Source organism: Chanos chanos, chromosome 3, assembly GCF_902362185.1.
Source record: "Chanos chanos chromosome 3, fChaCha1.1, whole genome shotgun sequence".
In the NCBI taxonomy this organism is placed as follows: Eukaryota; Metazoa; Chordata; class Actinopteri; order Gonorynchiformes; family Chanidae; genus Chanos; species Chanos chanos.
The window spans coordinates 36309104-36321369 of NC_044497.1; the positions used below are offsets into that span (position 1 = coordinate 36309104).

At 41.9% G+C, this 12266-nt stretch overlaps 1 protein-coding gene across 1 annotated transcript in view; it reads right to left on the minus strand.

The window, feature by feature from the left end:
• LOC115806944 (cadherin-4-like) overlaps positions 1–11502 on the minus strand; it is a 131048-nt gene extending 119546 nt beyond the window's left edge. Inside the window, exons 1-3 of the mRNA XM_030767801.1 lie at positions 11441–11502; positions 10759–10897; positions 10177–10186 (exon numbers count right to left, since the gene is read on the minus strand). Coding sequence (XP_030623661.1) covers positions 10177–10186; positions 10759–10897; positions 11441–11502 — 211 coding nt within the window. The remainder of the gene's footprint in view (positions 1–10176; positions 10187–10758; positions 10898–11440) is intronic.
• Positions 11503–12266: the final 764 nt, after the last annotated feature.

Below are 12266 nucleotides of genomic sequence, written 5' to 3' on the forward strand. Positions count from 1 at the left end.
GAGAAACGCGCTTATCGAGAGATGCACATGCGATGTACTTTCAAGGTTCAACACAATTTACAATTGAGAACAAGATGAGAATCTAGAGCCAAGATGATGAGAATCTAGAGCCAATACATTTTTACGTCACTCAAAAACTGAGATTGCTTTTGCTTGCATTATGATCTGTATAGACCATAGCATATTTGACTCAATATGTCTTCATACATGAATCACCAACTAAACCACCAAGCCCTCCAGAACGTGCTGGAGCCTCCCTCGTGTGCCCAGCGGAGCTCCCCATGACCGTATGGTGAGCAGTCCTCTACGTAAGCCTCCCTGCCAGGTACAATATGCCACCCGTCTCTCCCTATTTACTGCCAAAAACACAAAAATGGGGGATCATTCCCGATGCAAGCCCAAACTGTGTGGAACCCCCTGTGATTGGACGTGGACTTATGATAAATACCGGTTACAATTCAAACCACCAAGATGAATAAAAACAATATGTTGCTCTAATTAATGACATCAAAAGGATATAATTTAGATGCTATGCGGTCATAATGGTGATATGAAAAGTAGCCAATGAGGTCATCGGTGAGCTAACTGCTTCTGGCAATAAAAAAAAAAGAGTTCATTGCGCTCTCTCTCTCTCTCTCTGTATATATATATATATATATATACATATATATATATATATATAAATCCATGAATATGAAAGATGTGAAAGGCAGCGCTGTGACACATATGGAGATTAGTCTGTCATGACAGCACTGATAAAACTAAAAAAAGTCATGCCACTCAACCTAGATGGAAAAAAATGCACCTGCAGGAAAGATCATGCATTCCAGTTATTTTCTGTGTTAAAGGTTGGTCACGTCACAGAGATAAGCAATCTGATCCTCTATTCTTTCTGTTCTACTTAACCTTACCCCTGTTTGGGAATGTCATGTACACTGTTTCAGCAATTGCAATGTCAGATATGAGAGCTCAGCATTTGTAGATTTCATAAACAAAAATTTCTGATTTCTGTACATAGGAACTATGAAACTGTTGTAGCTATGACACTGTGAGATGGCTGTTGGTGTTGAGCAATGAGATGGTTGTAGGTGTGGAGTAACGAGATGGTTGTAGGTGAGGAGTAATGAGATGGTTATAGATGTGGAGTAATGAGATGGTTGTAGGTGAGGAGTAATGAGATGGTTATAGATGTGGAGTAATGAGATGGTTGTAGGTGTGGAGTAACGAGATGGTTGTAGGTGAGGAATAATGAGATGGTTGTAGGTGTGGAGTAATGAGATGGTTGTAGGTGAGGAGTAATGAGATGGTTATAGATGTGGAGTAATGAGATGGTTGTAGGTGAGGAGTAATGAGATGGTTGTAGGTGAGGAGTAATGAGATGGTTGTAGGTGTGGAGTAATGAGATGGTTGTAGGTGTGGAGTAATGAGATGGTTGTAGGTGAGGAGTAATGAGATGGTTATAGATGTGGAGTAATGAGATGGTTATAGATGTGGAGTAACGAGATGGTTGTAGGTGAGGAGTAAAGAGATGGTTGTAGGTGAGGAATAATGAGATGGTTGTAGATGTGGAGTAATGAGATGGTTATAGATGTGGAGTAATGAGATGGTTGTAGGTGAGGAGTAATGAGATGGTTGTAGGTGTGGAGTAATGAGATGGTTGTAGGTGTGGAGTAATGAGATGGTTGTAGGTGAGGAGTAATGAGATGGTTGTAGGTGAGGAATAATGAGATGGTTATAGATGTGGAGTAATGAGATGGTTGTAGGTGTGGAGTAATGAGATGTTTGTAGGTGTGGAGTAATGAGATGGTTGTAGGTGAGGAATAATGAGATGGTTATAGATGTGGAGTAATGAGATGGTTATAGATGTGGAGTAATGAGATGGTTGTAGGTGAGGAGTAATGAGATGGTTGTAGGTGAGGAGTAATGAGATGGTTGTAGGTGAGGAGTAATGAGATGGTTGTAGGTGTGGAGTAATGAGATGGTTGTAGGTGTGGAGTAATGAGATGGTTATAGATGTGGAGTAATGAGATGGTTGTAGGTGTGGAGTAATGAGATGGTTGTAGGTGAGGAGTAATGAGATGGTTGTAGATGTGGAGTAATGAGATGGTTGTAGGTGAGGAATAATGAGATGGTTGTAGGTGAGGAGTAATGAGATGGTTGTAGATGTGGAGTAATGAGATGGTTGTAGGTGAGGAATAATGAGATGGTTGTAGATGTGGAGTAATGAGATGGTTGTAGGTGTGGAGTAATGAGATGGTTATAGATGTGGAGTAATGAGATGGTTATAGATGTGGAGTAATGAGATGGTTGTAGATGTGGAGTAATGAGATGGTTATAGATGTGGAGTAATGAGATGTTTGTTGGTGAGGAGTAATGAGACGGTCATAGATGTGGAGTAATGAGATGGTTGTAGGTGTGGAGTAATGAGATGTTTGTTGGTGAGGAGTAATGAGACGGTCATAGATGTGGAGTTATGGTGGTATGTGCAAGGAGTGAGAGATAATAGGAGGAAGATGAGAGATAAAGGGAGCAAAAGAAAATAGTAAGACTGAAAAGTCTTAAATGTCAAAATTTTTATAACATATAAGGTGTGTAGAGAGAAGCAGTGTGAGAGGGAAAGCAGTGTGTTCTGTGATAATCTAACAAGTGGGGCGTGTGTGAGCATGCGTGTGTGTGTGCGTGCAAGAGTGTGTGTACATGTGTGTCCATACGTGCGTGCTTGTGTGTTTGTGTGTGTGCATGCATGCGCGTATGTGTGTGTGTGCGTGTGCGTGTGTGTGTGTGCATGCTTGCTTTCGCGCGCGTGTGTGTGGGTGTCTTGTGGTAGGTCATTAGCATGTCATGTTTGCTCAGTATAAGGTCAGACATTTTCTCCCTTCCCTTTTGTCACCGAGAGGCTCACTGCTGACCCAGCATCCACAGGCCTCAACAATCCCTGTTTCCCTATTAACAGTGCATACACACACGTGCGTGCACACACACACACACACAAATATGCATGCATGCAAATACGTACAAACGAACACTTCCACACACATCTACAAAACGCATTAATGTCATTAAAGACATAGAAGGAGAGAAACAGAGAGCTAGAGAGAGACAGAGAGAGAGAAAAGAGGAAGAAGCAATTATTTTTCAGTATATGTCTCACAGCACAATCCTCCTATCCTCTGCCTCCTTCTGTCCTTCCCCTTTGTCGGAGATCAACAGCTTGTTTGCTCTTTCGACTCTATTTTTGCTCTCAACCGTCGACATCGTGTTTACTTATCAGTCGGAGAGTGTGTGCCTATTGTTTGACCGGCACCGGCGATGCACAGCTAGGGAAATGATGTCCGTGTTTTCTCTTTGCAGCCCCAGTGGAAGCATCATCATCAAATTATTCTGCTGTTGAGGGGCTCTGTGGTGTGAACTGAGCCGCTGATCAGCTTTTAAAGGGAAGCAGCTTTTCACCAGCGCTAGCAGATAAATACAGTTTTAAATCGAGACAGAAAGAAAAATATTAAGGAAGTGAGAGAGAGCAATTAAGAGAAAGACGAAGCAAGAGAGAGAGAGAGAGAGAGAGAGAGAGAGAGAGAGAGAGACAGAGAGAGAGACAGAGAGGGAACGGGAGATCCTAGTAATTTGTGGATATGGGTGTTGAAGATGTGTAAAGAGAGTCTGAATGAGGAAGTCTTTACAAAGCATATTGACAAGTCAGAAAATCAATGAACTGCTGTTGTGATTAATTGATTATCCTGTCAACCAATTGACGAGCAGAGTGCTTAGCTGTGTTCCCAGCGGTGACAAAATTGGGATTGGACAATTGGATTTAACCTTCGCACACAAAAAGACAGAAGATTTAATGAGTCTAATTGCGTGAAATCCCTACATTCTAACTTTCACAGAAACAAACACACACATGTGCACACATGCGCGCGCACGCACGCACGCACGCACACACACACACACACACACACACACACACACACACACACACACACACTGCACACTGGAAATTCTAAAACTGTCAGAAGAGCTGCAAACAAAGTTTGTCAAAATGCAGCCCTTTTCAGTTCTGAAGTCAATGGAAAGTAACAATAAAATGCAAGAAATGTATTGTCAAAGAAAATTTGTATTTCTAAGAATAAACTTTAGAGATGCATTCCTGTTTATAAAGTAAAAATCCTTTTGTAAATGCATATGTATGATAAATAGGTACCCTCTTTGTCTTTTCACTTCAATTCAGTTCAACAAAATATGTTAGTGTGCCAGGAAGATTTGCACATTTGTACTGCCAAAGCATAATTATTTACAACTCTCTCTCTCTCTCTCTCTATCTATCTCTCTCTCATCCAGTATCCACTACTCCCTGAGGAGCCATATGAGAGATGCATTTGTGTGAAATTCTGATTCGATTCAGCCTATTTGATAAATTTATCGCTGGCATTTTGAAAATGAAATTAGAGAAATGTCTCCTAGAGACTGTTTTTCCAGAATGTGCTATAAATACATTTTATTTTATTCACAGAGACAGAAAGAAACAGAGAGAGAGAGAGAGAGAGAGAAAGGGAGAGAGAGAGAGAGAGAGCTGTGATAGAACAAGAAGACACTTAGAAAGAGAAACATACTGAGGAGTAGAGAGAGAAGAGAGTCAAAGACAGAGAGAGAGAGAGAGAGAGAGAGAGAGAGAGAGCAAGCAGTGTGTATGTGTGTGTGTGTGTGTGGAGGTCAAGCTGTAATGAGAGACTCATGGTTGTCATGCTGATATAATGAGGCAGGTGAAGACCAGGCCAATCTGCCAGCGACACTGTTGAGAGACTGTCCACTGGGATTAACACACACGCGCGCGCACGCTGCTATACAGCCTACAATTTCTGTGGGCTGCTCTCTAAAACAGAAGACCTCGCAAGCTCAGTCCTTTAAAACACAAGATCTGTGTGTGTGTGTGAGGGTGAGAGAAGGAGAGAGAGAGAGAGGGAGAGGGAGGGAGAGAGAGAGAGAGAGAGAGAGAGAGACAGAGAGAGAGAGAGAGAGTCTCACTCAGACTACAACGATAGACAGAGATGTGTCTGTAAGACTTTTGACTATAGCTGGTTTGCATGCGTGAAAGCGTCCGTGTCTGGGTAAGTCTGTGTTTGTCTCAGTGTATGTTTGTCTGTGTTATGGACCAGGTATGAATGCTGAGTATGTGCATCACACTCTACTAGTGTCTTATTTATGCTCCTTTCCTTCACCAGGTTATGACAGGGACAATCAGGCTGCTTTTTGCTTGATGTAGGTGTGTGTGTATGTGTGTGTGTGTGTGTGTGTGTGTGTGTGTGTGTGTGTGTGTGTGTGTGTATTTATGGCATCAAAGCTGCAGACAAGTGATGTAGCTGCTGCCAGCCTCCAGTAACATCCCACATCCATCAACCTCCACTACATCACATAACTTTATGGGTCTGTCTGACGTGACCCAGTCTATTCATCATAAACAAAAAGTGTGTGTGTGTGTGTGTGTGTGTGTGTGTGTGTGTGGGCGCACGCGTGTGTGTGAGAGTGTGAGAATGAGTGAGTGTGTTTGCGTATGTTCGTGCGTGTGAGTGTGTGTGTGTGTGTGTGTGTGTGTGTGTGTGCTCGTGCACGCATGTGTGTGACATTGAGTGTGTGAGAGTGTGTGTGTGTGTGTTTGTGTGTGTGTGCATGCATTCGCTGCTGTGGTTGTTTCATTGTCTACATTTACAAACATGCCTGTATTTTGTTAATGGGTTCTGTATCATTGTGAACTTCAAGCTCAGAGTATGGAAGAGTTAGATCAAATCACCAAGTCCATGTTTTGCCATCCCCAGGGTTAAAACAAAGTCGCAACCAACAACAAGCAAAAAACATAAGTAAACTGATTAGCCATTGTGTTGTTCTATACCAAAATTTTGCAAAACAAGGGGAAGAAAATTGTGTATTTTGTCTTGTCATCTTCATTTCGCATAGCTCATTTCTGAAACTTACAGAATTATAGAATTTTAAGTCTGCAGTAACTGCCTCTTCTTCCATTTCACTTCTAATCACTTTAGAAAATAAAACTTTTCCACTAGAGCAGACTCCACAACAAAAACACAAGTGCTCTTCCAAAAGTGTTTTAATGCTCATGGTTGTAAAGATGGGATTCTGGTGTTTATTGATACCGAACAGTAATACAGTTCTATGAATCTTTTATGACTTTAACTTTCAGTGATGTATTGAGGGATCTAGGATGTCATTTGGAACAAGTGTTTAGCACACATTAACACTAAAGTTGTGTTCTTAAGCAAAAATATCTGCAATTTAAGACAACTAAAGCTTGACTGAGTTAAGAATTGTGAAAGATAAAAGCTGATGTTAGACATTTTGTATTTAACATCACCTGGTCAGTGCTCAAAGGCAAAAACATTTCACTCAGGCAGTAGGCACATCTGCTCCACCACGTTTGGCTTCGCGAACACATCCAAACGTTCATACGCTCGTGCCTCACACAACACACACGCTCACACACACACACACGCACGTCTTTGAGCTTACCTTTCCCTGGCGACACTGCAGGATCTATAAAAAGAGAAAAGAAAAAGAAAGAAGAGGGCATTGAGTAAAAATTTCACAAGGACAGAATGAAATTGGACACAATGTACTAAAGGAATCCTCTTTTAACTTTCTCTCTCTCTCTCTCTCTCTCTCACGCCACAGTTTAGTGCTTTATCCTACAATAAAGCCCTGCGTGATGAGGAGGAATGGCATAAACCCCCCAGTTTTTCCTGGGATAAAATATCTTTAACTCCGATTTAAATCAGAATCAAGGATGATGTGAAAGGAGACAGAAAGTTAAAGCTTAGAGTTGACACATTTAACATGCCTAGGCCGCTGAGAGTGAGGAGTGAGATCGACCTTTTCCTCAACAATGCGGAGGAGTGATAAAGAGGAATGGAGGGAGAGGATGACAGTGAGTGAGAAAAAGGCTATAAATCCATATTATTTTTCTCATCAAATATTTGCAAGGACTCGCTTCACATACTCCCACGGTTTCATTCTTACTTAATAAACTTGTCCAGATAAGGGTGTATATGAAACTGTCCCCGAGTCATTCTTAAATATATATGTGTGTGTGTGTCTATATATATATATATATATATATATATATATATATACATATATATAAGAGAAAATAGAACGCCCACAAGTCATCTTTCTTAAGTTTTCTGCGGAAGAAAAGGAAAAAAATCCTTGAGCTGTTGGCACTGACCAAAAGCTCTATACTAAACCACCCTTAGTCAGAAAAGGAGGGAGCAGTAACAGTCATTGAATCTGGACGGATTTGACTTGATTAGCAATAGAATGGGCAGTACTCCAGTACTCTGCCTAATTGCCAGAGGAAAGACTGATGCTATTGTGTCCACTCGGTCTGTATCTCTCAATACTGCGTGGGACAGAGAGCAGGCCTAACGGCTTTGGCAGGGGTATGTTTCACCGAGGACAGATTTGCTCCAGCGTTTGGCTTGCTTTCCGTGACACATGCCTCTCGTTCATTCTTGCCATACCATCGCTGTGGAGGAGTCACTTCTTCTTAAAGCGGCAGAAGAATGTACTTGAGGTTTGTTGTCTTTTATTACTGAACTGAAGAATGATTGTTAGTGGAAGAAAAAAGAAAAAAAAAAAGAATGGAATTCAGTACAATCCTCAGCATTTCTGGTTTATTTCAGCCTTGAGATACATATTCAAGAACTTTATAATGAATTGAAGAGTTTAATTGAGCTGAGATGAAATGAAAATGCTAAGGGAAAAGATTAGACCACATGACTGACATGATAAATGATTTAGAAACAGTTTCAATCATATGATATTGGATGACATGACGTTTCAAGCTTTTAGATGAATCCCAGCAGTAAAACCAACATCTCGTCCACTGCAGGTGTACTACCCAAACACTAAGGGTCAAAAGCCATGCTGGAAAGAAGCCCACACACACGCTGTTCTCAATGATCTGAGCCCAGGGAGAGAGGATGATATGCTAAAAGGCTAAAGTAAATAAAGCCATCTAGCAAAGCTGGTCTTGCTTGAACCCTGCCATTGACAACAACTTTGCACATGTTCAATAATTCAGGACGAGGCTGAAAAAGAGGTAGGCTGGCCGTTCCAGGCTTCTGCTGTAATCGGAGTGACTCGGCATGAGGAAAGGGTTACAGCAAGCCAGATGTGTTCTGGCAAGTGCACAGCATTAGCGATGTGTTCCTAACATGAGAGATAACCCCAGAAGAACTCGGAGTGAGAGAGAGAGAGAGAGAGAGAGAGAGCAGCTTAGACAAGGGTATGATTCCCACTGTGAACGAATGTCCATCATGACAGAGAGAGAGAGAGAGAGAGAGAGAGCAAGACATCATTACCCAAGGAGAATGGAGAGAGACATGAAGAGAGAAAAGCAAATGCAAAAGTAGTTTCCTACTGTGAGCAAGTTTCCATCAGGAGAGGAAAAGATGGAGTAGGCGGGTGTGGGAGGAGGAAGAGGAGGAAGCACAGGGAGGAGACAAAGCAAAGGTAGATAGAGAAGGGGATAAAGACTGACAGGGTGGGGTAAAGTGAACTAAAATTTGGATGAGGGGTCCAGCTTGTTTATCCAAGTGGCAAAAATACATTTAATAATAAATGATTTGCCGTTCACTGTTGTAAAAACACAACAGAGACTGAATTTTGTAACTGTTCATACTTCCTTCATATTTAATGCATGCCACCAGGCTGACAACTGGTATATATATATATATATATATATATATATATAGAGAGAGAGAGAGAGAGAGAGAGAGAGAGACAGAGAGATGGAAAGATGCAGAAATACACACACACACACACACACACACACACACATATATATATAAACAATACAAAACAAAACAAATCTCTCATCTCATCATCAAAGCAGTCAACCTATTTTAAAACTCATATAGGAAGAGACCTGTGGTGAAGGCAATAGATTGTTTCATAACTCTCATCTTTTTAAAAGCACGCATTCACCATTTCACCTGAGTGACTGAACTGATCTATTACCAGTAGTGAGCAGATGAGTGTTTTTATCATCATTACTGTTAGGATGGCAAACCATGATGAAAAAAAGTGAGTGAGGGATGTATGGTAATTATGTTTTCTCAACAAGAGGTTGACAGAGATGGATAGCACTGAGGGACTATTTGACTTCACTCTCTACTGATCTCTTCAATACATGGAATATAACAAGAGTAATAATAATAATTAAAAAAACAAACAAACAAAAAAACCCATATGACCACAGCAGTGTGTATTCAGGTAAACACGTTCTTGTCAGCCCAAGCCTTTTTATTCCTCTCCACTGAACATCGATCGGCACATTCTAAGGTTGGAGACGGCAACTGGCGTTTGATGGCCGGGTTAATTTTAGGGTGAGTTTCTGAGCGTGGTTTTAATCCTCCACACAACCCACTGCAATTCCCCAGTGGCACCATCGTATGGAAATGAGGCCAAAAGTCAATAGAAAAATCCCACTCAGCATCGCTTATGCAAGCAGCAGTAATGCCACTCGGAGGATGGAGGCAGCCTGGCTGGGACTTGAGGATAGAAAGAAGAAGGAAGGAGAGCTTTAGGAAACTGTGCCCCCAAGGAGCCAGAATGGAGCCGAACAGTGGCGGAAAAAGAGCCAAATGGAGCCGGAATGGAAGCCGTGGCGCTGTGCGGTGCCGTGTGTAATGCTCATTGCCACCCTGAAAACTCTTTCCTAATCCTTCTCTGAGGATGCGTTCAACAGTCTCTTTCCGTTAATGTCAGCGTGCATGAGTGACAACACTTCCAGGCACTCTAATGTTGGCCTGAAGCTGTGTGAGAGTGTGTGGACTAAGCACCAGATAAGCATGAACATGAAAAGTCAGACACACACACACACAGACACACACAGACACACACACACACACACAGCAGCCTCTAATCCCCTAACTCTTCTGTCTCCTGCTTCAAATACTCTCCTCGGTTGGTTCATCTTTTTTCATCCATCCATCTTCTTAATGAGAGTGTCATTTCTCATAAAAGCATACACGAAATATGCAGGAAAATACTAGAAAACCCCCCACCCCACCCCCATTATCATCTACGGTTGCATTACTTTATACAATTATTTTTGCCTTTTGACCTATATTCTTGGTCACTGCCCTGGTGCATTATTGTATACCTTACAGCCATTGGCCTGTGGGTCAGAACACATAGACATATGAGTAATGAGTAATGAATATGACTCTTCCAAACATTAAAAACAAACAAACAACAAAAAAACCCCACTACTATCGAAATTCCCTCTTTGTTCAAGAAGCCAAATCTGTCATGGCTGTCTGATGAAAATGAATACCCAGAGAAAGCCAAAAAAAGTTGCATCTGAGTTTGTATTTTAACTTGACATAGTCACCAATGCAGGTTCATATCAATAGACTAGACATGCACAACAAAGAGTCAACAGGGACACAAAGCTGAGGAAAAAAATACAGTACAATGTTTGCCCCCCAGTTCAAAGAATTCCACTTTTCAACACAGCAATAAAGCTACAAACAACATTGACTGACAGCATGAAAGGCTAAATCTTCTCTCTTTCTTTCTCTCTCTCTCTCTCTCTCTCGCTCTCTCTCTCTCTCTCTCCCCCTCTCTCTCTCTTGCTCTTGGCATGTCTCTCTTCTCTTACAGGCAGTGGTTCATTCTGAGGGTCAGAGATTCAGCATGCACTCTACAGCGGGCTTCCAACTGTAGCTAGGATTCTTTTATCCTCACGGGCAGGAGCAGCTGGCTATCCCCTGTCAGAGTTACCAGGATATCGGCAACTGGATTCTGGATGGCCCCGCTGCGGGGTAAAAACGTGGCGTAGAGGGTGAAATGAACGCTCCCTGGGGCAATGGCCAAAGCAGGTGGTCTGTGGAGAGAAGGTGGGCACGAGTGAGCCGCCGGGCGCCCGGTGCCACTGCTGCTGTGTGGGTAAAGAGGGTACAGCTGGCACTGTCTGTGCAGCAAAGCACTTTGGGCAGATTCAGCCGTCAGTGCAGATGAACAGTGAGTGAATATATGCACAGCAGGGGTCTGCCTGTGAACACACTGTACTCATATACACATACAGAGTCTATGAATATGAGTAGAGTAGATTCATCAGAGTGAATTATAACTGGTGTGTGGTATAAAAATTATTGTTATGGATAAGCCTAAAGCTGAACGTACAGTGAAGTGAGTTTGGAGGAAAACCGGGGATAATGACATTCTTCTTTTATTTATCTTGGTACTTTAATGAAAACAAATACTCAGACACACTGTAGTCCATTGTCCATTACAGAGTTCAGATAAACGACGCTCTGTAGCACAGGGTGCTTGTTAATACATAGCTGGAAATAACACACACACAGACACACACACACGCACACGCACATGCATGCACACGTACGCATGCTGACACACGCACACTGACCTGACTTGCTTGAAGTGAAAGGTCTGATTGGATTGAATCTCCATTGGAAAGCTGTCTGGCATCTTTCAGTAGCCCAGTTAAATTGTGGCCTTGCAGGGCCTTGTCCTGGGGAATAGCTTTAATTAAACTAAACAAATTGTGTTCGATTTTATACAATTCATGAGGTGAAGAGTGCTGACATTCTAATGACAAGTAAAGCAAATCAGTCTTTAGACACAAAATGTGTGTATGGCACATACATATATCCATTTATGTGTGTGTGTGTGTGTGTGTGTGTTTTATAGTAGATGTGTGTATCTTTAAGAAGACCTCAGCATACAGCGAAATCTCTCACAATACAACCCCTTCATCAATCAAAGCGATGAAGCCAAGAGGCCAGATGCTCATCCTGGGCACCACTGACCTACAGGCATGGGGTAATGAGACCAGTAGCGCTGAACAGTGTTGTGACTGGACAGCTCAGGAGGAAGTCAATGGGGCTCCTCTAAGATTGATAAAGAACAGATCCATCTTGTCACATTAACGAAAGATCAAGTCCATCCAAACGTGATATGTGAGACATCCATGATACATAATGAAATCCCAACTTATATTTATGGCACGTTTTACTCACGAAAATCAATATAACAGTAATGAGAAATCAATCTCCATGCATCTCGGAGCAAAACTGTCATTCGTGACACTATAGCGAAACAGATAAAGAATAGAGCCGACATTTTTATGATTCTGAATACATTTACTTAGTGAAATAGGATCAGATACATTCTGCCATCATCTATTGCGTTCTAGTGAGTTAATAACTTTGCCTTCAAATTTTATTTTGGCC